Genomic DNA, 27186 nt, shown 5'->3' with positions numbered 1-27186 from the left:
GCTCGTCTCGGCGCTGCTGGCCATGTGGACCTCGCTCCGCACCGTGACGGAGCCCGCCGGCCCCCGCGCAGCCAGCGGCCGCTTCTGCGCTCTGATGGTGGGAGCCGCGGCCGGGCTCTTCCTCCTCGGCTTCCTCGTGGGTACAGTGCGGGCTGAGCCCTCTCCCCTCACGTCTGGGAGCTCCGGAGCCGGGCAGGGGCTGGGGCCGGCGGGTGGGCAAGTGGCTGCTTCCCCGGCGGGTGGGGAGCGCTGTGCAGGGAGTTTGTTTGGAGTTTTTCTCCGTTTTATGTGTAGAGTGTGGGCCAGGGGAGACTCAGTTCTGAGGTGCCAGCCTTGTGCTCGCTCTTGGCTCCCCACGGTCTGCTCTAGCCGTGTAACTTGGCCCGCGCTCGCACGGAACATGCCCGGTCTCTGAGCTGAAAATAAAAACAGATGTCAAAAACTCTTTCAAGCCAGGTGTACCTCTCATCACGTTTATTCTAATAATCCCTGTGCAGTAAGGGAGTGATTCCAGAGTAAGAGCCAGGTGGACCGGAAGGTGAGAAAGTGGTTATGAGGCATCTGTTCCTTGCAGAGGCTGTCAGTGAATTTCTGCATAGCTGCCTTGTTACTGAGGTGACTGAAATGACTGACAGCATTCTGGTACCCAAGGAAAGTAAAACTCCTCAGCACCCACAGTACAATAAATATGATGAAGAAAAAAGATAGTATTTTATCCTTCTCAATAGTAAGTTCTCTTACTGTACACGACCACCACAGATATTACAGGGTTTTTCCTTAGTTGTAGTTGCTTCACCATATATTAATAAAACTAGTTGCAAAATATGTGGTGAAAATAGTGCAAAGAGATCCCAAAGAGAATTGATGTGTGTCATAGGAATGTTGTTCTGGTGTTTTCATGGTTATATTTTGGTGTGTTTTGTAGGCTGGTTTGCAAAACCTACAGAAGAGAAGACAAGTCTGAGGCCTCATGAAGAGATGAAGAAGGCATTTATGGCTGAAATGAAAGTGGAAAACATCAAGAAGTTTCTTTAGTAAGCAATGTGTAGGCTTATTAATCATAAATCATAAAGAAAAAAAAAGACTTATATTCACTTTCATGAGGACAGATGTGTTCCCTCTCTACATCTGCACACTGAATAGCAAGAACAGACATGGCAAATAGCAGCTAGTCAGCAGATGGTACATTAAACTGTTCACATTAAATGTAATATTCTTAAAGTTTCAAGGTCTTTTCTAAGATCTTGGTTTTTTTTCAAATAATTTATTAGTTTTACCTACCTTTTAGTGCTTAAATTAGACAGGTGATTTTAAAAATTTTGACAGTGGTTCTTTTATTAAACCTACAAGCAAAGCTGCTGACATTTGTTTCTGATTATTCCATTGGTGGAAGAGAATCATTTTTTAAATCTATTAAAATCCTTAATTTCTGTAATTTAGTTAGAAGCTTATTGAAAGAAATTAACATTTCTTTTTTAAAAAGGTATCAAGGATGAGTGATTTTAGGATTAATCAGTGGATTATGGCTTGCTTTTAATTCCTAGTCTGGTTTAGTAACTTAAAGTTGTATCACATTCCAAACCCTTACAAAAGAAAAATAGTTAAAACAAATCTTACTAAAAAAGCATTTTCAGTTGATGAGACTTTGGCTTTCCCTCTCATTTCACTTTAATTGCACTTGCAGAACGGTTGCAGATAAATTAACTTCCAAGAACATTCTTTTTACTAGTGAGAGCAGTGTTGAAAACTGAAGCCTCAGGACTTTTTACAGACTTAACCTGCATTTTGGTTCCTAGCAGGTCAACTGTTGCTAGACAACTCTATAAAAGGACTCTCTTCTGCCATTCAAATTCCCTTTCTCATTATTTATAGTGCAGCCAATTCTGTGGTGAAATATAGCAGATACTTAACCATGACTCAGAACTGCCGGTACAGGCTGTCAACAGCTTAGAACAGGAAATGAGGAAAATCACAGTATTCAATGCAATGGGCATGAATACAGTAGGATATTATTGTGTAAGTTCAACTTTAACCAAAACATGAAAGTTAAACATTCCCAAATCTTACAACTATTGTCTCTTTAACACATAACCATGCGTTTGGTTCAATATATCACCCAAAAAATGGTACCTTCCTTCTGACAGGAACTTACAGTATGTTGTTGATACAAGATGTTGACTTTATGAGAGGAACACGGTGTTACATAACAGCATTTTGCACAAAAGCAGGAATATGTAGTGCTTATGAAATACTTTGTTTGCTGGCTTTGTTCTCCCTGGAGGTCCAGAATTATTTTTTTTCCCCAAATTTATACTCCTTTCCTATCTGAGATCCAGTTTTTCTCATTAATAGTAGCTGGTGTAACACATTTTTCTATGACATGTTGATGATGCAGTCTTGTGACAGAATGAGGACATGAGAATGCCAACTTCATTCATTTGGAGCTTCTTCAGCTCACTTTACTACTGGTCCTACTCAGTGATCTGGGCAAGTTTTTTTTTTTTAAGTCAGTGTGTTGCCCACTATTTGAGATACCTTGCACTGTTATTTTGTGTATGGTGGAATGATTTTTAAGTCACAAGCAATTGAGGTTTTTTGTTCCTTGTTTTTATGCTGCTGTGAACTAACCAGCTCTTATTTGTATACCAGATACAGTCAGATCTAAATACACAAGATTCAGGTATAGATAAATAAATACTTATGCCCAAATTAATTAAAATATTGGGTTGAGAAGAATACATAGTTAATTGCATGCAGGAATCAGATCGATTATGCACATTTTTCATAATCATATTCAATTATTTCATCACCTCACAAGGGAGATCAACCTCATTATGCATAGAAATGATAGGTCATCCAAGTCATCCAGCAAACAAAGATGAGAACAAGGACAAGACCCCACAGCTGATTTTTTCATGTCATTTCTGCTAAGTCACGCTGCTAGGAAGTAGCACACTTGTAGCAGTTCAGGACAAACTGAAACCCTTTACCTCAACTTACAAAAACATACATGTAGAGAGGCCTGGGTGCTGATTTAATCTGCACATCTCTAGGGGGGTTTCCAATGGGTTTTTCTAAGTAGGCCATGATGAGTTCCGATTCTAATCTGCAATGCCCTGTCCTGACTGACTTCTTCATCTCTAGCAATTTTACACGCCTTCCGCACCTAGCGGGAACAGAGGAGAATCTGCACCTGGCAAAGCAAATCCAAGCCGAGTGGAAGGAGTTTGGATTGGATTCTGTTCAGCTGGCTCACTATGATGTCTTGCTTTCTTACCCGGATGAAACCAAACCCAATTACATCTCAATAATTGATGAGCTTGGAAATGAGGTAAAGAAAACAATTATTCAACCAGGAAAAAAATCACCCTCCTATAATACCTTGGAAGACTGAGAGGGAAAGCTGTCTATCATCTGCTCTGTTGATGGTGTTGGGCCTAATCCAGAACTCAGGGAAACGGATGGTTCCAGTTTGCTTTTCTTGTTTTATTTGTTTCTCCATCTGTATGCTAGGTAGACTAATAATTATCCTGATTCATGTAACATGCTGAGATGTGTGGATTGAAAGAAAGAAGTTAAGAGAATTTTTAAAAAGTTAAGAGAATTATATTATGTGTTTCAATTGTTTTTAAATTGTTGTATTATTTAGAGAGAGGAATATAGTTGTAGTAATTGTCATTACTTTCATTGAATTGTTTGTAGAGTGACTGGCTGGCGATTATGCTAAATTCAGTTTCTTGAAGCATAGGCCTCCAGAAATACTGACACAAGCAGAATCAGGACATTTCAGTGCAGGTCTATTGCTTGTGGAAGCTCAAGGATGAGCAGAACAAAACCATTCTGCAGTATAGGGACCATCTTAAAGGACCCTATGTTATTTAAGTGGGATTCCATGTGAAGGGTCGAGGTGCAGTTTGCAAGTTAACACTTTGTGTGCTGAAAGTGATAGCCAATGCCTGTAAAAGTTTTGGTCACTCCTCATTTAGAGTCCTAGAACTAGAATTCTGTAAGCAACAAATGCCTATGAAATGCACTGCATACACAGTAGTTCTTTCTTAAGTTATCTGATTTAATTTTTTTCTTCCTTCTTTCATACTAGATTTTCAACACATCATTATTTGAGCCTCCTCCTTCAGGATATGAGGCTGTTAGAGATGTGGTGCCACCTTACAGTGCATTTTCAGCCCAAGGAATGCCTGAGGTAAAATAACAGAACTAGAAAATTCCTAACTTTTAAGCTTTATTTGTTCAGAGTTTGATGTCATAAAGAGAAAAAAAAATGTGCTAGCCCTGGTGTTCTGGGGTGTTCTGCAATGGAGCTACTTTGTAAATGAGCACTTTATATTTTTTCCTCTGTTTTGAGTCAGAATGGGATTATTTTCTTTTCTTTAAAAAGGGATAAATAAATGTTTAATGTTATCAACTTCTCCTGTTAATACTATGAATATACCCTGCTGTTTCCCATCTTAGTCATTATGGGAATATAGTAATGGGAATCATGCTGTTTCCCATTAATCAATAAGCAAGACTTTTATATTTTAGTAGCTAAATGAGTAACCTAATTTCAAAATGTTGTTTGTCCACGGCTCGCACTGACAAGTGTGAGAGTGAACCATATGCCTGCAAATGGCTTTGCCTAGTATTTCTAGCTGGGGGGCAAGGTGTTATTAAGATCCAGATTTAACACTAATCTTCCTATCTTGTTGTATGGATGGGACCAGCTGACAAGTTTCCTTTTATGAAGCTGGTCATATCAGGAGTTTCATATCCTCTCATCATTAGTGATTTCACTTAATAACTTCTAAGATAGAAAATATTTCCTTGTTTGCAGTACCTCTGGACCAATCTCCGCTTCAAAGCAGGAAGCAGGGAATTGAATCTCAGCCTGCTGACAGTGCTGTTTTTTAGCCCAGTATTTCATATCTGTAATTTCTGAAGATTGTTAGTAAACTATACAAAATCAGAAAAAAAAACACCGTGTATTCATATACCTCAGATATTCAAAGGAACCAGGAGAACCAGACATACAGTCTGTCCCATAGGATATGAGAGCTTTCAATGTTTCAAGAGCTGAAGTAGGAGTTTCGAACATAATGTAAGGTAAAATGTATGGACTCTGACTTCCTATCATAATATCCCTAAAGAAAGACAGAATAACCTCACCAATTTATTTGGTCTCTGGAGATCTACAGTACATGATAGGATATGAGAAATAATAAAAGATGAAACTTTCTTTAGAAAATTATTGATCAAATATGAGACTGTTCCTTCTGAAAAAAAGAATACCTAAGAGATATATAATCTTTTCAAAATACGGTGCTTATGTTTTCGTTATTGCAATATTCTGACAAGAGGCTATAGGTGCCTACGTAGAGCTGTTAAGAATAACATTCTCCAGAGAGCAGTTGTTTGCATCTGTACTGCAAGCAGCATAGCGGGGAGTAGAAATGACTGTTTTGAAGGATAAATCCTGTCATAGTGTGATACTCATCCATCTGCTGGAGTGAACCCTTCAGAAATTTAGAAATAGTTTCACCTTATTTCTGCTTCTCAGTACATGGGACAGTTTTATTCCTACACTGTTACAGAAACAAAAATGGAAACACTTAGGGTCAGTGAGGTGGGCAATACCAGCTGCGTATAATCTGGCTGCCTCCAGATTAACCACCAACTTCACATAGCCTTCAGCTTCAGGCTAAACATAAATTTATATATTTAGATGTCCATATGTATATTTGGTGTCTGAACTTCCATGGTAGTCAGTGGACTTTGGTTTATTCAATACAATCAACAGGCCCTAGATAACAATTTAACTCATCTCAGTGTAGTACCTGTCATTCAGTTTAGTTACTTAAACATGGATGTCTAGTGGCATTTGAGATGCCCTAGGGTTTGCTGACTGACTCTCACTCTAGAAAAGAACATGTTTCTTGTGGATCCTGTGGTATATCTACTATCCCTGTCCATGGAGACTTTGGGCTGGCTCAAATGATGCTAGCTGTTTAAGCAACTGAATTAAGCCTTAGAACTTAATCCACAGAGCATTTTTAAACATACCTGAAAAAATGTGATAGCCTACAAACTTAAGTATTTTCTACTAGATATTCTAAAGTGCTTATGGAAAAATGAAGAACAAAATTATGTATCTTATGCTGAATCTCAGTCTGTTGACAGAGCTTTTAGACCAGTATTTAATTCTTGTATTGCTGAAAGCTCAGGAAACAAAAGATCTTGCTATGTTATGTTATGCTATAATAACTTAATTATACTAGAAAATCTTTCCCAATTTCAATAGAGTTACCTTTGATTTTACTGTGAGGAAAAGGTAGTGCATAAATTCAGGAGAGCCTCTCCAAGAATGATCCTTGTGTTTGACACACTGTCTGAACAGAGAGGACCAGAATTTTAGCAGGTATGAAACTGTTCCCCTGCTTAAATAGAGTTCCCTTGCTTCATTAATTTATACTTATCGAGAATCTGGCTCAATTTGTTTAATTTAAGAAGAAATTACAACTTGAGTAGATGGGTGTTGAAACCCGTATAGTTAAAATAACTTTACCACACTCTATCAGGATGTTCTATATGCTGCATTATCAGCCAACCTGAATTGGTTGGGAATTTCATCAGTGTAGGACATTTAAGTTTGTATCTTTTCCAGTTTAAGATGGACCATCTCTCTGGATGTGCCTGATAATATAGAAAACACCACTAAGGAAAAGTTTCCTGTCATCTGATTTTAGTTATTTGAAATTATGGTCATCCTCCCTAAATTAGTCTTTGAAACTCTATCTATATATACAGTCAATGAGAGGTGTCCTTAAAGTGCAGTTTATTCCTTCTTAAAGAAAGATGTTTAAAACTGGTTTGACCTGAAAACTCTCCAGAACTTCCAGACTCTCATCACTAGTCTCAGAGTGCTGCCTGACCTCAGTAAACCGTGCATACATCTTCTAGGTACCTGACATTAAGGAAGATGAATCAAGTGTTGAATAACATGGTTGAAACAGAGGCGTGAAGAATACTTGATTCTTTTGCAAAGTGTACTTAATAAGTAAGTACACAGCTTCCACAGAATTTTATAGGATATAAGCATGAGTTTACTGTGATGCTTAAGATACAATTGCTATTTACTGAGATGCTTGGGTCCAAAATACCTCCAGCTCTCTGAGACTGACTGTAACTTCTTAAAAAGGCAACAAAGAGAAGCTGGGGCCATATTCAGAGCACTTATTCTCTGTTTCTAATTGACTGAGGAGTGATATCTTGCATTGTGGAGATCAAAGTCAGGCAGCTTCTGATTTAGGGGACTGGAGCTTATGAGGAGAGGCTGAGGGCGTTGGGTCTGTTTAGCCTAGAGAAGACTGAGGGGAGATCTTATGAGTGTGTACAAATATCCTAAGGGAGGGTGTCAAGAGGATGGGATCAGACTCTTTGGTGGTGGCCAACAATAGGACAAGAGGCAATAGACACAAACTGAAATGCGGGAAGTTCTGCCTGAATTTGAGGAAAAAATTGGCTATGAGAGTGACAGTGCACTGAACAGGTTGCCCAGAGAGGCTGTGAGGTGTCCTTCTCTGGAGATGCTCAAAATCCACCTAGACACAATCTTGTGCAACATGTTCTAGGGGATCCTATTCGTGCAGAGAGTTTGCACGAACCTCAGTGATTCTGTAACTGTAGGGACCTAATTCATTAGAGGTCACTTGCCTATTTGACTTATAATCAAGGAAGAATTCATATCAGAATCAATACTCAAGCCACTTGTTCTTAGCTTATTCTCCTACCAAATCTCAACCTCCTTCTCACACACTCATTGACGTCCTTGTTTCAAATTTTTCCTCCTTTTATCAGGGTGAATTAGTGTATGTGAATTATGGCCGCATTGAAGACTTCTTTAAGCTAGAACGTGAAATGGGCATCAACTGTACAGGAAAGATTGTTATCGCTAGATATGGCAAGATCTTCAGAGGAAATAAGGTAATGCATCTATAAAAAATCTTGCTTGTGCTATCTTCTAGCTCATTCAAAAAGACTGAAATTTTTACCTAAAGCCTTCTGGAGATTTTAGTGTAATTGAACTTTTCATAGAGCTATGAATAACCAGCAATATCAGTCCTGATGGCTGCATCGTGCTGGGGGACAAGCTGATGGACTTGGGGGAGACAGATAACAAACAGCACAATATATAGGGAATAACTGAGCTTGTTGCAAGCCAAAATTCATCCGGTATGAAAAAAATGACCACAAGTTGATCATTTTATCCCATAAATAATGGGACAGCCCAAGTGCCCATTGAGCTCTCCTTGCAAGGCAGTGGGTTGCACGCCAGGATCTCCCCTACAGCAGGATGTCTTTCAAGGTCAAGATTAAGAGATCCTTAAGCGATCCAGTGGTAGATCCATGGTATGCAAATGTAGCATGCTGAAAGTTTCTATTTTTTTTTAACTTTACTATATTGTATCTAGGATTCATTGTGCACATAATCCTTTAGGAATAAACCATTGACCAAGTCTGGGACTAAGACTGTATCCAGTCACCCCAGGCCCCTCTGAGAATGAGTTTGGAAAGTAAAAGGGTCTAATCTGAACCCCATGACTCAACAGCAGGCTCTCCTTGGTAATTCTGTGTGAAACTTGTCCTTCATGCAGTAAATAACAGTGACCTGGGATAAATATATGACTAGCTGAAAGATAAATTGCTTCAAAGTTCATGATACTTTTTTTTTTTCAATCCATGATGTATAAAATGGCCTGGTGATAGCTTTGATCTGAGCCACAAAATATCATCTCAGTTCACGTAGTAACACCTTGGAGGATTGTTTCCACGTTGCTGCAGTTACCTTCCTTACTTTTGAAGCTGCAGTAGATCTCTTACATTCATATGGAACCCAATATCTGCCTGTGTACTTCCAGGAAATTGCGTGATATAAGACAGATATAGGATAGATTTTTAATTCCTATAAAATTCCTTTACTTAGGCCAAGCAGTGTAAAAGACTTTGAGATTTAGTTGCTGTAGTTTATAATACTTTCTTTTGACCTTTGACCACTGTGCAAGCTATAAGGGGCTGAACAGGACCACAGATCTGCTTTGCAGGTAAAGAATGCTGAATCGGCAGGTGCCAAGGGAGTCATTCTGTACTCTGACCCTGCTGACTACTGCGCCCCAGGAGTAAATCCCTATCCAGCTGGCTGGAACCTGCCAGGTGGAGGAGCTCAGCGTGGAAATATATTAAACCTGAATGGGGCAGGGGATCCTCTGACACCAGGTTATCCTGCAAAGGGTGAGTGACACTGAAGAAGTCATTCTGTGAGTTCCTGATTTCAGAAGAGGTTGAGGAGAGTGAACCATTCCTTGCTAGTTCACCTTCACCTCACACTGCCACAGCTGTTGGCTTGAGCTCTACCTAAGACATTTCATTTAACATTAAATCCAGCTCATTTTGTCTGATACGTGTTAAGGACCACTCACACCAGGCCCTGAGAAGGAGAAACACCAATCCATGTCAGAAGGAGGCAGTCCTTAAGAAGAATAGTCCCTACAGGATAGGGAAAGTTGTCTCTTTGGTCAGTACAACTTGATCTGGAAGAGGATGTGTCCACAGGTGCAGCCTAGCAGCAGTAGGCTTTGGGAATGATTTGTAATTCCACATACTAGATCCAGTGAATTTGTTTTCATGTTAGATTGATGAATCTCTGTCTGCCTTACACAGTAAAGGTTCCTCCAAATGCTGTATTAAGGAGGAAAATCCCATCTTATCCACATCTGCTAGATTTTTCTACTAGAAAAATAGCTTTCAAAAGGTTGACCATACTATGAATATTAAGATTTTTCTAAAAAAAAAAAAAAAACTTGTATTTGAGTTCTAGATTTTTTTTCCATGAAAACATTAAGAGAGAGCAGAATATTCAGTGGCTGAGTATATATTATATAAAAATGAGCTTATCTACATCTCTTAACATCTAGCAAAATTTTTAAGTTCCCAGTTGAATGTTCCAAGGATCAGACTACTCTCTGTTTCTTTGCTCTTGTCCTTGCTTTTTGGATTTGTCCAAAGACCATTTATGTGAAAAGAAATATTCTTACCCAAAAACATTTCAACCAAAAAATTAAGAATGAATTGAAAAATTCCTAGCCAGCTAGCATGTATGAGTGCAGACAGTAACAGAAGATTTTTTGTTAGTGTTTCTGAAAACATGTTGTTGAAGTGTAAAGAGTGATGTCACTGTAGAAATGTCAACCCAGTTTCAAGGATGAAATAATTACTTTTGACTTCTGTGTTAGAACTGTGCTATGAATTGTACAAATTCCTTCTCAGAGTTGCAAATATAAATGTTTTATTTTGTTTTCAGAATATACCTACCGATTAGACAAAGCCAGTGGTGTAGGTCTTCCCAAAATTCCAGTTCATCCCATTGGTTATCATGATGCTGAGTCACTGCTGCGGTAAGTAAATAGAACACATTGGGAATTTTAAATAGATTGCTTTGTAAAAGACATGAGTGTTTGAAAAGAATGGGAAATGACTTTTGCACTTTTCTTGTAATGTAGTTGTTGAAATAGTACATTCGTTTATAATCAGGATTTCTGTAAGAGGTAAACACATTTTGGTATCTGTTACTATGCATTAGATATGTGCTGAGTGATCAAGAAAGGATCATTATGATAAAGGCAATGATTTGTAGGGCTGCCATGATTCCCTCTTACCAAAAAAAAAAAAAACCCACAAATAAGATCATAAAATTAGCCATTTGTCCAGGAAACATTTGTCATTTATGGCTCATGGGATGGGCCTAGTACTTTGTTCTCTGTTACTTAAAGTCTGTGCTCTCTCAACTAAAATAAAGACCCTGCGGAGACTCTGGAACATTGTAAGGGCATATCTACAAAGTGTGCTTATTAAATGCTGCTAGGTTGCCAGATGACAGCATAATGATCCTAACAGACCAAATAATTATTCTGAAAGAAATAAGATATATTTGAGTGCCAAGTGCTTTCTTCTAGTATGTAGGAATAATTATTTGCACCATCTGTATGGATAAGGAGTGGGGCTATTAGGGTTGGTAACCACAGAAAAGCATTTAGGACAACATGGCGACGTAATTGTGTGTATTTGTAGGGGAATTTATATGTAAGTCCCATGAGTAATCATTTTGCTCTGTCTGATGTCTCTGAGAATATTGATTCCAATTTTGGGCACTGCATAAAAAAAGATATGGACCAATTACCAGAATTCGTACTATAGTAGAGAGATTGAATAAAGGTCTTAGAAAGCACAGCAAAAGAGGAGTGGAATAAAAGCCTACTTACTACTGTTGAGGGTAAGGTATAAAGTGAAAAACACCATATTCAGGTGATATTCAGGTAATTCAAATTCAAATTTGGGGTATTCAAATATGGACTTTTCAGGTTTGCATGTAAGGAAAATGTAAGTTGCACAAATAGATTGTCTGGGGAAGCTCCTTTCATAAATGGATGTACAAAGCTGCTTTCTCTTGGCACACAGGTGAAAGACTTCTCACTGCTCCACAACCTTCTCTCCCTGCTTCATTCATTCTATCAAATTCTTTTGTTCTTGTAGGATTCAAGACCTCTTCTACAATCTGTTACACAGAGACAGTAACAGCTGCCTTAGCTAGGAAGAGCATTTATAAAATAGTCCATCAGTGTGTTTATTCATGAGGTCTGATACTGAGATAGCTTTGACTATGTGTTTTTTTCTCTCAGTTTTTTGAATATTGTGAAACAGTGCTGTTTTTGCACTATAGTATAAGCTCATACCAACCATTATATTAACACAAATCTTAATCCTGAAAAGACACAAGCATGCACAAAAGTAACAGCATGCATTAAATTATTTTGAAATTTAACCACAATCCCTGTTCTTAAAGATATGTTTGTGTAGTAATAGACACACACTGGACATGTGCAGATTAAATGCAGAAATCCTATGAAAACAAAAACACAGTAATCTTCAAAAACACAGTGATCTTAAAAACAAAGACCCTTGGCATGGTTTTACATCAGGGATTGCTCTAATGAGTGGTAATGAAGGGAACACTATATGCTAGTACATATTCTCCAGTCTTCTGGTTCTCTGCTTCACAAAAGGTACTTTTTTCTCTCTTTTTTTCATCTTTACAGGAATCTTAATTTGAGCCAGAAGACAAACAAATGTTCTGTGTTGGTGCCAGAAAGCATGTTCATAAGTACCTTTAATGAGCATTGGGAAACAGGAGCAATTCAGTCCTTGTTCACAATGCTGACACGGGTGTTCTGCACGGGTCTCTCTGGTTAGTGGCATCTGGACATATGAGTTCCCAAACTCTGCAGCTTCGCTCTAGTTGCTAGTGCTCAAACCCCTTCTCATCACACAAACAGAAACACTAACAGGTCTGTTTGGTAGCTGGTCCGGACCAGTTTGTGGTCTCCTCAGTAGCAGATACTTGGATGTCTGGTCTTTCCACTAGCTGTCTCTCAGACCGATGGTCTCCTTAGTAAGTTTGCGCCTAGACCTGTTGTCCTACGCAGCAGCTACTCTATCTTGAAGTTTGATAGCAAATTTCACCTACCTAGTTGTGCACACACAGGCCTAAAAGTTCCCAAGGAAACACACAACCCCTGTCTGTCCAGTTGCTGCCCCCCTTTGCAGTTGCTTTACCACACACACACACACACACACACACACACAGAATAGAGAGCCCTCCCTAGAAAACTAGTTAAGAATATAGTGGAATAAAAAGTGTCACTGAACAAGTGGGGGTGGGGGTGAGTGACACAATGCACTTCACTCATGGGAAAGAAACAGGAATAGGTTTTATTGATAATGACAATGGTTTCACGAGATTCTTTGGCAAGGTCACTTATTATTTATTGCATGGAGGTTCAAGATGCACAGAATTACCAAGGAGACTCTCCCATTATGAACCATGAGGTTCAGTCTGGACCCCCTTGCTTTCCAAACTCCTTTTGAGAGGAGTCTGGGTGCGGCTGGATCCAGTCCTAGTCCCATTCCTGATCAACGGTTTATGTCTAAGGGATTTGTGCACAGTTACAAAGTAAAGTTTACAAGTTCAGAAAGAGAAAGGCGCACTGCAGTCACTTACCACGGATCTGTAGCGGGAAGGATCTCTAACCCTGAGGAGTATCCTTGAGAGGGGACCCTGCACAAGGGGAGATCCCAGCATGCAGCCCGCTGCCGTGCGAGGAGAGCTCCATGGGCTCTTGGGCTGTCCCTGTATTTATGGGATAAGATGATTGACTTATAGTCATTCTTTCAATTCAGAAATGACTGTTGGCTGGTGCACTCACAGTTAGCCTCATCTCCCCATCAGGATAGGGCCATCAGGACTGTTATTGATGGTTAATATCTGGGTAGGGGAAGAAATCAGGGAGGCAACTACCAGGATCAGATAATGTGGTAGTTAACACCTGAACAGGGCTGCCTGCGAGAAGTCAGGATGAGCTGGGGAAGGAGCATATCCATCACAAAAAGATAGGACAGACTGTGGTGATCAGGCACAGGGCATGGCCAGGCAGATGTGCTCACCAGCTAACCCTTTACTGGCTGGACCATTTTCTGTATAAACAAACATAGTAAGTCGGGCACATCCCCATACTTCTCTTAAAACATATGTTTGTTACAAAGTCCCAAAATGTTCTCTGCATATCATAATTTGCCTTGTACTCCTTCATTCAGCAATTACCCCTTTCATCTGCAAGTTTTTCTGGGAAGAGTTTCTCTGGTTGACACAACTTGGAGGGTTTCTCACCATGGACAATGTGCTAATCCTTCTCCTATGATGGTTTTAGGAGCAGCCAATTCAGGGTTCGCTTTTCGCTGATTACACTGTCATTGCTCCTGTGATCCTTTCTGGACATTTATGTTTGTGTAGCTAGCCTTTAATTACAAAACCTAACACAGTGAACAGCTACTTCCTCAGATCATTAAATATAAAATACACAATAAGCCATGTAAAAAATGCCAGAAGTAAAGATTAGGCACTGATGAATAATCAAAAGGAGTAAACAACTTCTCCTTTTCCTTGACCATATTTTAAAGAAAAGAGTGACCCAGTTTTCTGTGTTGGTCAGCATCATTTAGATGTTTATGTTTAAATTATATCCTCTCTGAATTATCCTTCTGAATCCATGTGCAGCGTGTTGTCAGCCTATTTTGGAGATGTCCAGCTTTGCCCCATTAATTCTGTAGGAAAATGCAGGTATCCCACTGATGTTTGTGGAGTACTGCAAGAGGTGCCTCAAAGTCCTTCTGCAAATTTGGGCTAAAATATGAAAGGTGTCTAAAACTTACTGACTTTCAGAACTTTCAGCTTCTTTAATGCTGAACATGCTTTGGTTCTTCAGTTGATGGAGATGTTTCTTCCCTTATGGAGGATACATGTAATTCCTATTTGCCAAGGGAATGATCTTAACACTTATATTTCTTAGATCAGCTGGTACACTCAAGCAATAAATTTGCCTATCATTGAAGTAAAGTCTGTGTATCTGCTGAAAGATAAAATGTGTGATAATTCCAGGGAATGGTGATAAAATTGGCTGTTTCAGATTTACATATAACAGTGCTTTGCATTGCTTTAGACTTGCATTCTAGGAAAGGAAATTCTGCCCTGGTTTTATGTGCAAGTTTTCCCAGAAGTAAATGGAAGCTACTTACTTGCATATAAGGCATAATTCTCATGTGTTCAGTGTCTTTTCATGTCTTGTGTTCACTAACATTGTAACAGATATTTCCTTCCAAACTTTTATGGACATGGATATCTCCAAACTTTACACTTATCCCTGCTATGAGGATAATTGCTCATAATAATATGTTTAAATAGTTTTGAGTTTTTCAGAAACTATAACTTCTTATTATTCATTTTGTCATATTTATACATAAAAATAGACAGAGAGCTTGAAGACGTGCTGAAATTTTCTGTGAAACAAAGCTTGACTGAAGTATGTATTTGCAGTAAAGGATTTGCTTTTGCCTACAGTAAGGACATTTTGCCTAAAGCAGAACATCCAGCACAGCTTTTTGTATTTTCCCTTATATGCCTCACAAGTTCATACCGAAAGAGTAAACCCTTCAGAGTAGTTATGGGCTGATTCTAGTGCACTGGATTACTGAAGTTCCAGCTGGGTAACAGAAAAAAAGAAATTGCCTTTGACAATGGAACAAGAAAAAATTACTTGGACCAACTCAGCATGTTTCTTGCAATTTAGGAGTCTTTAAAACAAACCATCTGTGTCTATACTAGCAGATTAAACTGACCATATACAGACTCTGAAACATATTGGCTATACTAACAAAATGTTTTTTTTCTGTGCCAGTTAATACTCTCCTGAACCAGTTGCAGTTTCAGTTCAAGGAACTGAAGATTCCAGGGACTGTTTACAAGAGACAGTTTGTATGCAAAAAAAGTTTGATTGCTGAGAGAGCACTTCCAACATAAGAGTAGATTCATGAAAAGGTCACCCAGGACCATTCTTGTATATGTTTAATTTACTTGTGTTTATGTAGTTGAAAACATGGATAATTCTCCTGTGGAATCAAATAGTACAAACTTTCCAAGGCAAAGACCATCTTTTTGGTTTGTTTTGTATAAGACCTAAAAACTTGGGTCTTGATTCCTCACTTGTGCTTTTTGCTGTTGCAAGGTACTGTAACTAATCCTCAGCTATATATTTTTTTCCTAATAGTGACATGGGAGGTCCTCCACCACCAGACAGCAGCTGGAAAGGAAGTTTGAATGTATCTTATAACATTGGTCCTGGTTTCACAACAAATTATTCTACAAGGTCAGTTTTCCTTTAAAAAGAAGGGAAGGGTCAGAGAAATAGAGCTACAGCAACAGAATATGACCAAGGATAGAACAGTTGAGACTATTCAAGTCATCCTTTTGGTTCTGGCTGTTTCTTGTGCTGATCTGAACTCAGTGGAAAGCTTCAGCAGATTTATATCTGATTGGATGAATATGTACAAATTGCTTTAGATTAAAGCAAATCTTGCAACGGTTTCATTTGGAAAGCTTCTAGACTTTGACAAACTCTTTGATAAGACTGGATATTTTTTGAGATCCGAACTTGAACTGTAATTTTCTTTTAATTTATGTGGGTCCAGCTTTTGGTCTTAATTGTTGTCTTATAAAAACAACGTAGTGAAGTTAGGTTTTCCAGAAAAAGTGATTTAACTGTAATGTAATGTCAAGATATCATATTGACATCAATAGCAATAGATAGCTTTGAGGGACCAAATTCTGCTCCCAGTTACACAAATAAAAATTCAGAAAAACTGCAGTGAAATTTTTACAGTTTTACTTCATTTTGACATAGGCTAAATTTGGCCAAAATTCTTTCATTACAAATAATTTATATTATACACTTATAAAAAATACTAGATGTTTTATTCGCTAATGGTGAGTTTTCATTTTGAGTTTTCTTTCCAATATACTAGAAAGGTGAAATTACACATTCATAGTAACAACAAAGTAACAAGGATTTACAATGTGATCGGAACCATCAGAGGCGCAGTGGAACCAGGTAAGGTTGCTTGTTTTCAGCGTTATGTGGGTGTCCAGTGACTTCTGCACCTAGTAATAGTTATAATGGGGGCAATCAGGAGGAGAGTTTTCTCTGAGATATTGCACTATATGATCATTTCTGTTGAAATATTTACTGCACAAGTTTTCATAGATGATTACTTCAGCTTTAGATTACTTTCACAGTAAATGCTGAGCTTCAAGAAGGAGTCATAACCTAGCCAGAAATTTTTGTCTTCAGGCAAGTAACTTCAAGTAAAAGAATATTTTGAGCAGACATTTTTCCCTGCTAATTGGTTATGAGCTATAGGAGTTCAAAAAACAGATGGAAGTTGTGGATAGCACAAGTCTGTAAAGATTTTCTTTCCTTCTGAAGATATAACTTCCATCATTATTGATTTGTTAATTATCTTGTAGTCTCTCATAATGAAAGAGATTTTTACACTCTAAAAAATGGACCCAAGGACATCTCCAAGATGATAATATCATTTAATCCATGACTTGGCTGTTGCCTGAAACACCACCGTTACCATCGTATAGTATCAGAGGTCTAGTTTGTCTTTTATCATATTAACCACATTTCCATCGTATATTAGACACCTTTTTTTTATATTTAACTGTATATTACATTCCTAGAACTACTGCCAGCATACTTCAGTGTTGCAGGTTGATGTGAACAGATATAATTAGCTGGTCACCTTTATCATGAAGCCTTATATTGTACAATGTGGAAAGATGCTTCTGTCTTTAAGGGAAAGTTGCAATATTTCTAATAATAGAAATAAGATTATGGCACTGGAATTTAGACTATTTTAATCTCATGGGATCAAGTTACTTCATTTGACAAGTTCTTGAACATTAACTTAAAATGCAGAAAGAATCCTTTGGAGATTTAAAAAGTCTTTTGGTATTCCATTATGTATATTTTAAACTATTAAGTGTATTATCTGACGCCTACACAGACAATTAGAAATTACTTCCCATTAACATTACTATAGTAGGTTTTTTTAATAAAACTTTTTTAAAAATAAATTGTTTCTTTAAATATACCTCCATAATTAATTTCTCTAGACAGATATGTCATCCTGGGAGGCCACCGTGATTCTTGGGTGTTTGGTGGAATTGATCCTCAGAGTGGGGCAGCTGTGGTTCATGAGATTGTGAGGAGCTTTGGAAAACTAAAAAAGGAAGGTAATGTAGTGAAAGAATAAAGCACACTAAAACCCCTACTTTTGGCTGTACCCACTGATTTTTCTGATATTTGAGCCTATATTTAAAGGCATGCTTATATGTTTTGCAAATTCAAGGCTTTGAAATGAAAATTATTAAATTAGGTATTTGCTATAGGTATCACTAATAAGTATATAACTATTGTATGCATCATATCCAATTGTGTATCTCACTGATCTCTGAAATAGCACAATGTCCTGCACCTATTAATTACAGTTCCAGTTACAACTCGGTATCTGTGAGGAAAAAAAGGAAAAAGAAAGAAAGAAAGGAATCAAGGGAGCAAAAGATGAAAAGGCACCAATAGCCTCAAAGAAAATGGAGCAAAGATGGAGACACAGGACAACATAGCCAATTCCAGTTCACCTGAGTTAGTTAGATGTGAAATGCAGAAGTTTAAGTGATAGCTCTTCACTTGGAACATGAGGTCAGAGTTGCAGAGAATGCCTTCAAGTTTTGAAATCTGTGATTTGAGAAACAGGTCAAAGAAATGCAGTAATAGAAATGAAACATATCAAAATATATTTCTGTTAGATTAGGTATCAGACTAATCATACAAATAGCAGAAATTTTTCTTTCCAGAATCCACACAGAGGCACATACTTTTATAATTTGTCCATGGTTTTGAATTCTCAAAAATTTCATTGCCACTAAAGCTGAGAGAAGAAAAATAGTACTGTGTTTGTCCCAATATTGCAAATGCTACAGTAGATTTGAGTTGATTAAAAAATGAGTAAAGCATTGTTAGATTGTATTAGTAAAGGAGTTGGTGTTCCATAAAAGTTCCTCTATCTCCACAGATTAGGATAAAAGAAAAACCTCTCCACACTGACATTTGTTTTAATGTTGGTTACCAGTATGTACTCTGCAGTCTCTATTTTTGTAATATATTTTTGTGGTCTTTTATTGCAGGATGGAGACCAAGGAGAACCGTGATATTTGCAAGCTGGGATGCAGAGGAGTTTGGTTTGTTAGGATCGACAGAGTGGGCCGAGGTAAAACAGTAAGCATTCAACTAGAAATTTTCACAGGGCAGATCACTGAAAATCTGCATGTTCCACTTGCACACACACTCTGTCTTTTTCTCTCTTTCTCTCCCTCTTTTTCTCTATTTCTTATATGCACACACACACACACACACACACACACATACACGAGTTTCATTATTAAATAGCAAGTATGTGTGGCTGCCTACAGGAGGGTGTCTGATGCCTCTCTGAAACAGCCGCTGTTTACTCCAGCAAACCTGAAAGTAGTTTTGAGGTAGAAAAAAAGGTCATCAACATTTTCTTCCTCTTTTCTTCTTACAGGAGAATGCCAAAATATTACAGGCACGAGGAGTGGCTTATATCAATGCAGATTCCTCCATTGAAGGTATATAGCCTTGACATGCATTTTGCAGCAATAGTGATGGCATATACAGATGTCTGTGAGACATACAGTGAAACAATAACCCAGAATCATAAGATATTTCATGTTGCTTAGGGAAAGCAATGTGTTGCACTAACTACACTGTTTGGGAAGCTGTGGGGAGGGAGAGAACAAAGTGCCCCTGTTCTCATAATATGAGTAATTGGCATAATGGTTACTTCAAAAGCTGAACTATAGTTCATCTTAAACCAGTACAAACTGAATCCTAACCCAAACTGCATTGAATTAGGAGAACCCTTGAACACCAAAAAAATCATTTTTTTCCTTGTAGATGGCATGTAACTCTAAGCCCCTTCTTGCTTACAAATAGTGGCACAAAGTCTCAAATAAGTAAAACTAGCTTTCTAGTAAAAACAGTTTTTCTTGTCTTTCAGGAAACTACACACTAAGAGTAGATTGCACCCCGCTTATGTACAGGCTGGTGTACAGCCTCACCAAAGAGGTAATATTGCTTGAAATTGTCAGCCACCTCTATCAAATACTATTTATCTGTTTCACTGCCACCTGCTGATATGTTGTATGAATGAGTCAAGTCTTTGAAAGGGTGCAGAACCAGGCCTTTGAGAACCAGTTTCCAGCAGGAATGCTTAGTGCTCACCTATTGGACAGGTTTCTGTGTATAAAATAGCATGTGAAATGTTACTTTCTTTTATAACTGCATTCATTCTTTTTAAGCTAACAGCCATGTAATTCTCAGCAAAGAACCTCACTCTTACATGTAAGATGCTCCTTGCCCTAAGAGTGAAACTTAGAGAACAGCCACTAATAAATCTTTTATTTTGGCATTTTCTTCTGTCAGTTTGTATTGGAGGCATCTGTTCAGGAACATTTAATTTGTCTTTTATGTGTGTGTCGTATATATATGTCTGTATATATAAATATATATATACATCTTCAGCTCCTCTGTGTCCTGTGTGACTACTGTGTCTCTGTTCATCTGCTGTATATATTCACCCATCTGTTTTTTCCAAGGTCTGTAATTTGTTATTTCTTGAAAGCTGCTGTTAGCCTGGTACAAAAGTAAATGAACTTTAAAAATTTTGAATAATCACTTTTTGCAGTTGGAAAAAAATAAATCAAATTTACTTCTGTTAAAATTAGGTGACCAGCTAAAGATATTTCTGCCTTGAACTGCAGAAGTGCTGATCACCTGCAGTTCCCAAGGAAACCATTCTAAGTGCAGGTGTTCAAAACTGTCAGAAAATCAGGTCTGCAGCGTCTCAAAGAATCATTGTTAAAATGTTGACCTAAATACCAGTAAAAAAGCTAAGGAGCAGTAAACAAAAAGTATGACAAATGCATATTACCATGGTTTGTTGGTAGCTACTGTCTGCAAAGAATGCTGATCAGGAAGCAGGTCCTTCATGATCCCATCCTGAATTAATCTATGGCAAAATGCATTAACACTGTTTCATGAACATTCATTATCTTCATGGCCAAAAAAGGCAAATACATTATTTTTATTTTGATTGCTTATAAAAAATAATAATACTTCAACTCTCTGCCAATTAAGAAAACACAAAAAAACACCTGCAGCATTTATTTTGCTCAGTAATCTAAAGAACTGTCTGAAAATAGTAGTAGAAATTAACGTTATGATGGCAGTGGGTTTTATATCTCTACAGCAGCTAGGCTGACCACTGTACAAATATTCCACACTTTACTTTTCTAAGATAACTACTGAATCCATGAAAATCCTGAACTAAAAAAAATGAAGAATCACTGTTGAAGTAACCCAAGACAGACCTGGGTTTTTTTTTGTCTCAAAATAAAACAAATAGCTTTGCTTTTGCAGGTTATTATGTTTTGAATATTTACATTAAATGGCTGAAAATCTCATAATGAATAATCAGAAGATTTCATAGAGGGAATATTGACTTGAAATGTTTTGCTTTCCCTGTGCTTTTTTTCTTTTTTTCCCCATCTAAAACTATATATTTTTAGCAAATGATTCCTCTGAAAAAAGCTGTGTTTTTGAAATGCTTAAGGGGAGATTCGGAAAGACTGAGGGATTTAAGTTTAGAACTTAGTCATTGCTCTAAGCAATAGACTTGAAGTGATGACAGGGTTTAGATTTATCACTTGGTAATATTTTAAAAAATTGTCTTTTTTTACAATACATTTTTTCTAGATACCAAGTCCTGATGAGGGCTTTGAAGGTAAATCTCTATATGAGAGCTGGCATAAAAAAAACCCATCAAGAGAATATAAAGAGGTACCCAGGTCAGTGACAAAAGAAATAAAGGATATGTGAGAAGCTGTCTTTGGGTCTTTCCTATGATTACAGATAGTGAGTCAAATTATCTTCTGGAGTGTCTGATTTTTCTACAGTAAGTCTGGGTTTCTGAGCCTATGATGGGAGGAAGTGTGTGCCATGTAGGGGTCGTAGGAAATTTGGGGAATACTGACAGAAGGAATATGCTGGGGAGTGACTGTGTGGTACCAGAGACTAGAGAATAAATAACTTACAGTGGTACTTGGAAACTTACAAAAAATGATATTTAAATCCTTGTCATTCAAGGCATTTTCCTCTTTCTTGTTAAAGAATAAACAAACTGGGTTCTGGCAATGACTTCGAGGTCTTTTTTCAACGGCTTGGCATCGCTTCCGGCAGAGCCCGTTACAGTAAAAACTGGGTAAGCCTGTCTCTTTGTAATTTTGTTTCCCATGTAACAGTCTGAATAATATCAACTGTAATTCAGCAGTTGAGATTGCCATCTTTTGGGAACGGGAGTATCATTTTTGGTTCTGTTTGGTGAGCCAGAGCAGAGTCCCAGCTGTAAAGTGCTATTACAACACAATTATTTAATAAATAGGAATAACGGTCAACTTGGTATCAATTAAACAGAAGATAAAAGACCCTTGTTTAGAGTAAATGGGTATTCTCAGAACTGCCTGTGGATAGTGAAGGCTTATGAGTGGCTTATGATAGCTTATGAATGATTTAAGAAGAGCTATGAAGCTTTGAATTCAGCAGTGATTCTTTTTTTTAATGGAGAAGATATGTTTGACTCTGCAGCATACAGTGAGATGAAACCAAATCAGAAATGTTCAAGGGATGATCTATGCAATGAGATCTTTTATTTTGAAAAAACATATCCAAAGACACAGACAAAAATGGCAGTCGAGAGCCAGTCAAAGAGAGGAGGGGCAATTTCGCCTAAATTTAGCCAACTGACAGTTATGTGTCTTTTCCTAGATATTTACCTAGGCCCTGGTGTGACCTGGAGTGATGTCTCCACAGCAAAATTCATCTTATCATAAGGTCAATGTCTAAGAGAGACATCGCTGAGCAGTTCTTCTTATTTGATTTTCTGAAGTGGTGAGGGAGAGCTAGTGTGAATTGAACACTTTCCAGTGCTTTGAATTTCACAGCAAAGGTTTTCAAACAAAGCTGAAATGTCCACAGCTGACCTTAATAATGGTTTTGTTTGTTATCATTTGTTTCTGTTTCAGAATGTAGAAAAATATAGCAGCTATCCAGTCTACCACAGTGTCTATGAAACCTATGAAATCGTGGAGAGGTTTTATGATCCCACTTTCAAGAATCATCTGACAGTGGCTCAGGTACGGGGAGGGCTGGTGTTTGAACTGGCCAACTCTGTTGTCCTTCCCTTTGACTGCAGAGATTATGCAGCAGCTGTGAGCAGTTATGCTTATGTCATCTACAATTTGTCAAAGAACCATGAAGAGCAACTATCAAAATACAGTGTATCCTTTGGTATGTACAATTTTTCATCACAGTCCTCTTAATGCTAGCAGTGCCTTATCTTATGTGTAAGTCTTAGTCATGAACTTGTGCCTTGTTCTGCATGAACAGTGAATAAAACAAGAGTCATATTCCAAACAATTGGAAATTTTAGCCATCTTGAAAACCTCCAAGGACAGAGTCAGCAAAACCTCTTTGAGCAACAGTGCTTGACTATATTCTGGGTGAAAAAAAAAAAAAAGAAAAAAGAAACAATTCCTTATGTCCAGTTAGAACTTCTCATTATTTCAGTTTATGGTTTCAGTTCAGTGATGGTGATTGCAAGCCTCTTGAGATGTTCGACTGAAGGTTTGCTCAAGCAGCCATGGTTCACCCCTGTGCTGCAGTAAGGATCTTGTGCTGGCATGTGAAATTTTATTCACATAATAGGGATTCACAAACTGTCCCTTACCTGGGAGACCTCCTCTTTATTGTGGTATATTCCATTGACAATATTATGTACAACTCAGTCTTATTTGACTACTAATAATCATTTTCAGATACCTATACCAATATACATCGTCTTTCTCTCACTCATTCGCTTGCTTTCTTGCTCCTGCTGTGCTTTGCAAAACCTGTGCCTACTTGAATAGTCCAGTTCTGACAGTGTGCTTTCTTTAAGTAGCAAATAACAATATTCACAGAAATACTAATTTCTGTTCTCTCCAAGACACTGCTTCACACAAGGCCACATAGATTTACTTTTTAACATAGGAATATGGGGTCTTATAATCTTTCTTTCATTCAGTAAGAACTACCAAAGCGCGAAAAAGAAGTAGTGTTAATATTAAGAATTTGATTTGTTAAGTGATTTCTTCAGAATCTGAAGGTACTTCCATCCTGCTTCCTCTAGATGCTCTGTTTTCAGCTGTGAAAAATTTTACAGAAGTCTGTGCTCGCTTTCATGAGAACCTGCAGCAAATAGATATCAATAAGTAAGTAAGTTGAACAATTTTGTCTTCCAGACAAGTAATCTGTGCAGTTTTCTAGGTTCACACAGTATAATCTTCGCTTGCATTTAGTTCCACAAATAATCTTGGTGACAAATGACTGTCAGTCATTTGTTCCATTTTGAGTCCTTATGGAATCCTGTCTTTAGATGTCTAGCTATACCAAGAAACAAAATGCAGGAGTGTTGAACATCTGAGCATGGACATCTGAGACACTGCAGAGACTGAGTCTAGCTGTGTTAGCTTTGAAGAGTATCCAAGCTAATGAGTGTCAGTTCTTGACAGGAGCAATGCCAGGAGTGTACATGAATGTGACAAGATGTTGGTCATCACGAGCAGAACTAGCTCAGGTGTGTCAGTCCCTACAAGTGCAGAAAACATCCTAGGGTTTTATGACTGGAATATCATTAAAGAAAAAAATGTAAACTCAGCATTTTCAATTGTCAGCACTCTGTAATTTTGAAGATATTGATACCAGTTAATGCAGAGAATAACTATACCATGGCTATAGCCTTGCCAGGCTTTTTGACAAGCTTTACAGAAATTCTATATGCCACCTCTGCTAAAAGTCTTTATTAATTTTTGACCCGATTCTTAATTCAGTCTCTCTAGGCCATATGTGTATTTATAGTTATGTTCTTGGAAAGAATGCATGTTGTATGCTTGTCCATAGGGAAGATGAGAATAAGAGCCATCTTTCTAATGGTGGTGAGTTTTAAGATAAAGGAATTGACAATTTCCTAATAGATAGACATGTACATGGGCTTCATATTTATGTGTGTTTATGGTATACTTCAGAAAGGCTCATTTGGATAAGCAGAGAATTTGTCTTTATAACCAGGATTCTACTTTCTCTTTTATGAGCCATTTTCAAATTTCCCTGCCCTCTCAGAGCCTTCCATACTTATTTGGATTTTATTGCTCCTGTCAATTTATATATTTGATTTACCATGTAAGTCTCAATCTGTTTATTTTTCTGAGCCACTTAAATATGTCAGCAGACATAGATGAGGTTTCAAAGTAAATACAGAAGAAATCATTTTACTGCTAACCTTAGTGATTCCATGTCAAAAATATGTCATGCTAAGTTATATGGCACAGCAACAAATGAAAAAGTTCATTTCAAAATCATGTCATTAGTGGATGACATAATCTAAGCATTAATTCAATCGTTTAGATTCTATTTTCATTTACATAAATGCAAATTTAAAACAATTTCATTAATAGTAATAGAGTACTCTAGACTTACAGTTATATAAATTCCACCTCAGTCTCTCTTGGTGAGTGCCTCGAAGCTCTGCAATAAGTCACTTAGGGTGTAGACTACAAGACATATGTACATTCAATACACTCTTCTTAACAGTTTTTTTTATATTTTTTAAGCATCAGTGCTACGCTCAGAGTAATCCAAAGCGCACAGACACAGATGATCTGTGCTCTAGGGAATTTGTGATCTGTGCAGTCAGAAAAAACAGTTCTTGGATGACTCAAAGGATGATTCTAACACCACAAGGTTCCTCGGCTGATGTGGTTCTGCATGAAAGTAAATATGATTTTACTGAGGGGATTGTAGGTGATGTGGTGTTTTATTTGGCTTTGTGGAAAATAAGGTCTTTAAAAATCTGTTATAATGACCTGCCTAAACACAGTAATGAAAGGGAGATGTAGAATTAAGCTATGGCATGAGAGAAAATTTTCTTTGATGCTATTCCTTGTCCTTTAGGAATTAGTTGTAGGAGACTTTCAGGTTATAAATCAGACTGTCTCACAGTCTAGATCAGTGCAGGTTAGCTGACATGGGCTGTTTTCTGTGGCCACTGAACTTGAATAGGTCAAAATCTTGGACATATTCTCCTTCCTAAATCCAGAGCTGTGAGTGCCCTGGCACAGGATGAAAGTGGAGCAATCATTTTGCAGTTAACATATTCCTCTTGTTTCTTTTTATTTTATTGTTTTTTTAGCCTACTTGCTCTCAGATCTTTAAATGATCAACTCATGTTTCTAGAACGGGCTTTCATTGATCCTCTTGGACTACCTGACAGGCCATTCTACAGGTAAGGAATACTTGGTTTTGTTGTTTGGTTTCTCTGTATGCTTTCTCGCTCTTAGGAAAATCACTTTATGATTTACAGGTTTGTCAATGGAAGCATAATGATTCTCTTCAACATAGTAAAAGTAGGTGAATAGGAGAAATGTGATTTAAAAGAAATTTTAGGAAAAAATTCAGTGAGGTATACTGTACAGAATGCAAGGGTCTTGTCAGAAGCCTGTAAGAATCAGTAAATCCATTTTCAATGAGCTCTTAACCAGATCTAAAAATTTGGCTCTGGACTCAGATGAAATCATTTCATGGGTAAAGGATCTTTAGGAAGTATTGTGAGTTAAAAGAAAAATATGGTGCAAATTGGAACATCTAAATTTGATTAATTATAGCAGAATAGCCATACTAGAAAACATGATGTAGAGTGAAGTAACTTCAGGAGTAATGCCAGGAGTGTACTGAAGTGAACTCTTCTCTCTTATCCCATTTAGGTAATAAATCTTTCTTTAAAGGCAGAATAGTAAAAAGTCAAATGTAGCTTTTTGTTTTCTTCTTCCACTCTCTATAATTCAAAACAGTCTTTCCGCTACAAGTACTTCTAGCAAGTGAACTTCTTAAGATTTAGAATCCTTATAGTTCTCATAGTTCTTGAGAAGTTTTTTGTTAAAAGTTTCAGCTTTCTTACCTCAAAGCATGCCTTTAACTGTCAGAGAATGTGTGCATGTCTGTGAGAAAGACTTTTCTTTATCTTTCTATCTAAGGCAAGGCAAAGGCAAATACTTTAGACAGCTTTAGCTCTAGTCATTTTAGCTACAGCTTATTATTCTTGAATTCATATGGAATAACATAGCTCATTTTATTTTCTTGCTTCATAGATTATAGATACTATTAGAATATTACTTATTTGCATCTTCATTGTCAATAATTTGACAGCTGATACAGGGACAGATTATATTTATTTGAAAAAAAAATACATTTTCTTTTCCTAATGCAGAATATTTTTTTTCCTCCATTTCCCTACAGACATGTCATCTTTGCTCCAAGCAGCCATAATAAGTATGCAGGAGAATCATTCCCAGGAATCTACGATGCCCTGTTTGATATCGAAAGCAAAGCAGATCAGCATGGAGCCTGGGAAGAAGTGAAGAGGCAGATTTCCATTGCAGCCTTCACTGTGCAGGCAGCAGCAGGGACACTGAAAGAAGTAGCATAAGTTTCAGCAGTATCATCATCAGCAAAAGGC

The 27186-nt window shown here is 37.6% G+C and overlaps 1 protein-coding gene across 1 annotated transcript; it reads left to right on the top strand.

Moving 5' to 3' along the window:
* On the top strand, positions 1–27186 carry LOC104574279 (putative N-acetylated-alpha-linked acidic dipeptidase). Its single transcript, XM_088534994.1, has 19 exons — positions 1–140; positions 926–1034; positions 3145–3331; positions 4100–4201; positions 7852–7977; positions 9096–9282; positions 10352–10445; positions 15705–15803; positions 16459–16544; positions 17615–17734; positions 18686–18768; positions 19084–19147; positions 19579–19646; positions 21336–21427; positions 21750–21840; positions 22661–22925; positions 23806–23887; positions 25864–25956; positions 26967–27186. Exons 1-19 carry the CDS (start codon positions 23–25, stop codon positions 27154–27156), a joined length of 2256 nt encoding a protein of 751 aa, XP_088391120.1. The 5' UTR covers positions 1–22; the 3' UTR covers positions 27157–27186.

Source organism: Tinamus guttatus, unplaced genomic scaffold (genome assembly GCF_059628265.1).
Source record: "Tinamus guttatus ecotype Peru unplaced genomic scaffold, ASM5962826v1 Tinamus_guttatus_pri_ptg000602l, whole genome shotgun sequence".
Taxonomy (NCBI): Eukaryota; Metazoa; Chordata; class Aves; order Tinamiformes; family Tinamidae; genus Tinamus; species Tinamus guttatus.
The sequence above is the reverse complement of the archived record's forward strand: the minus strand, read 5'-3'. Positions and strand labels throughout refer to the sequence as shown.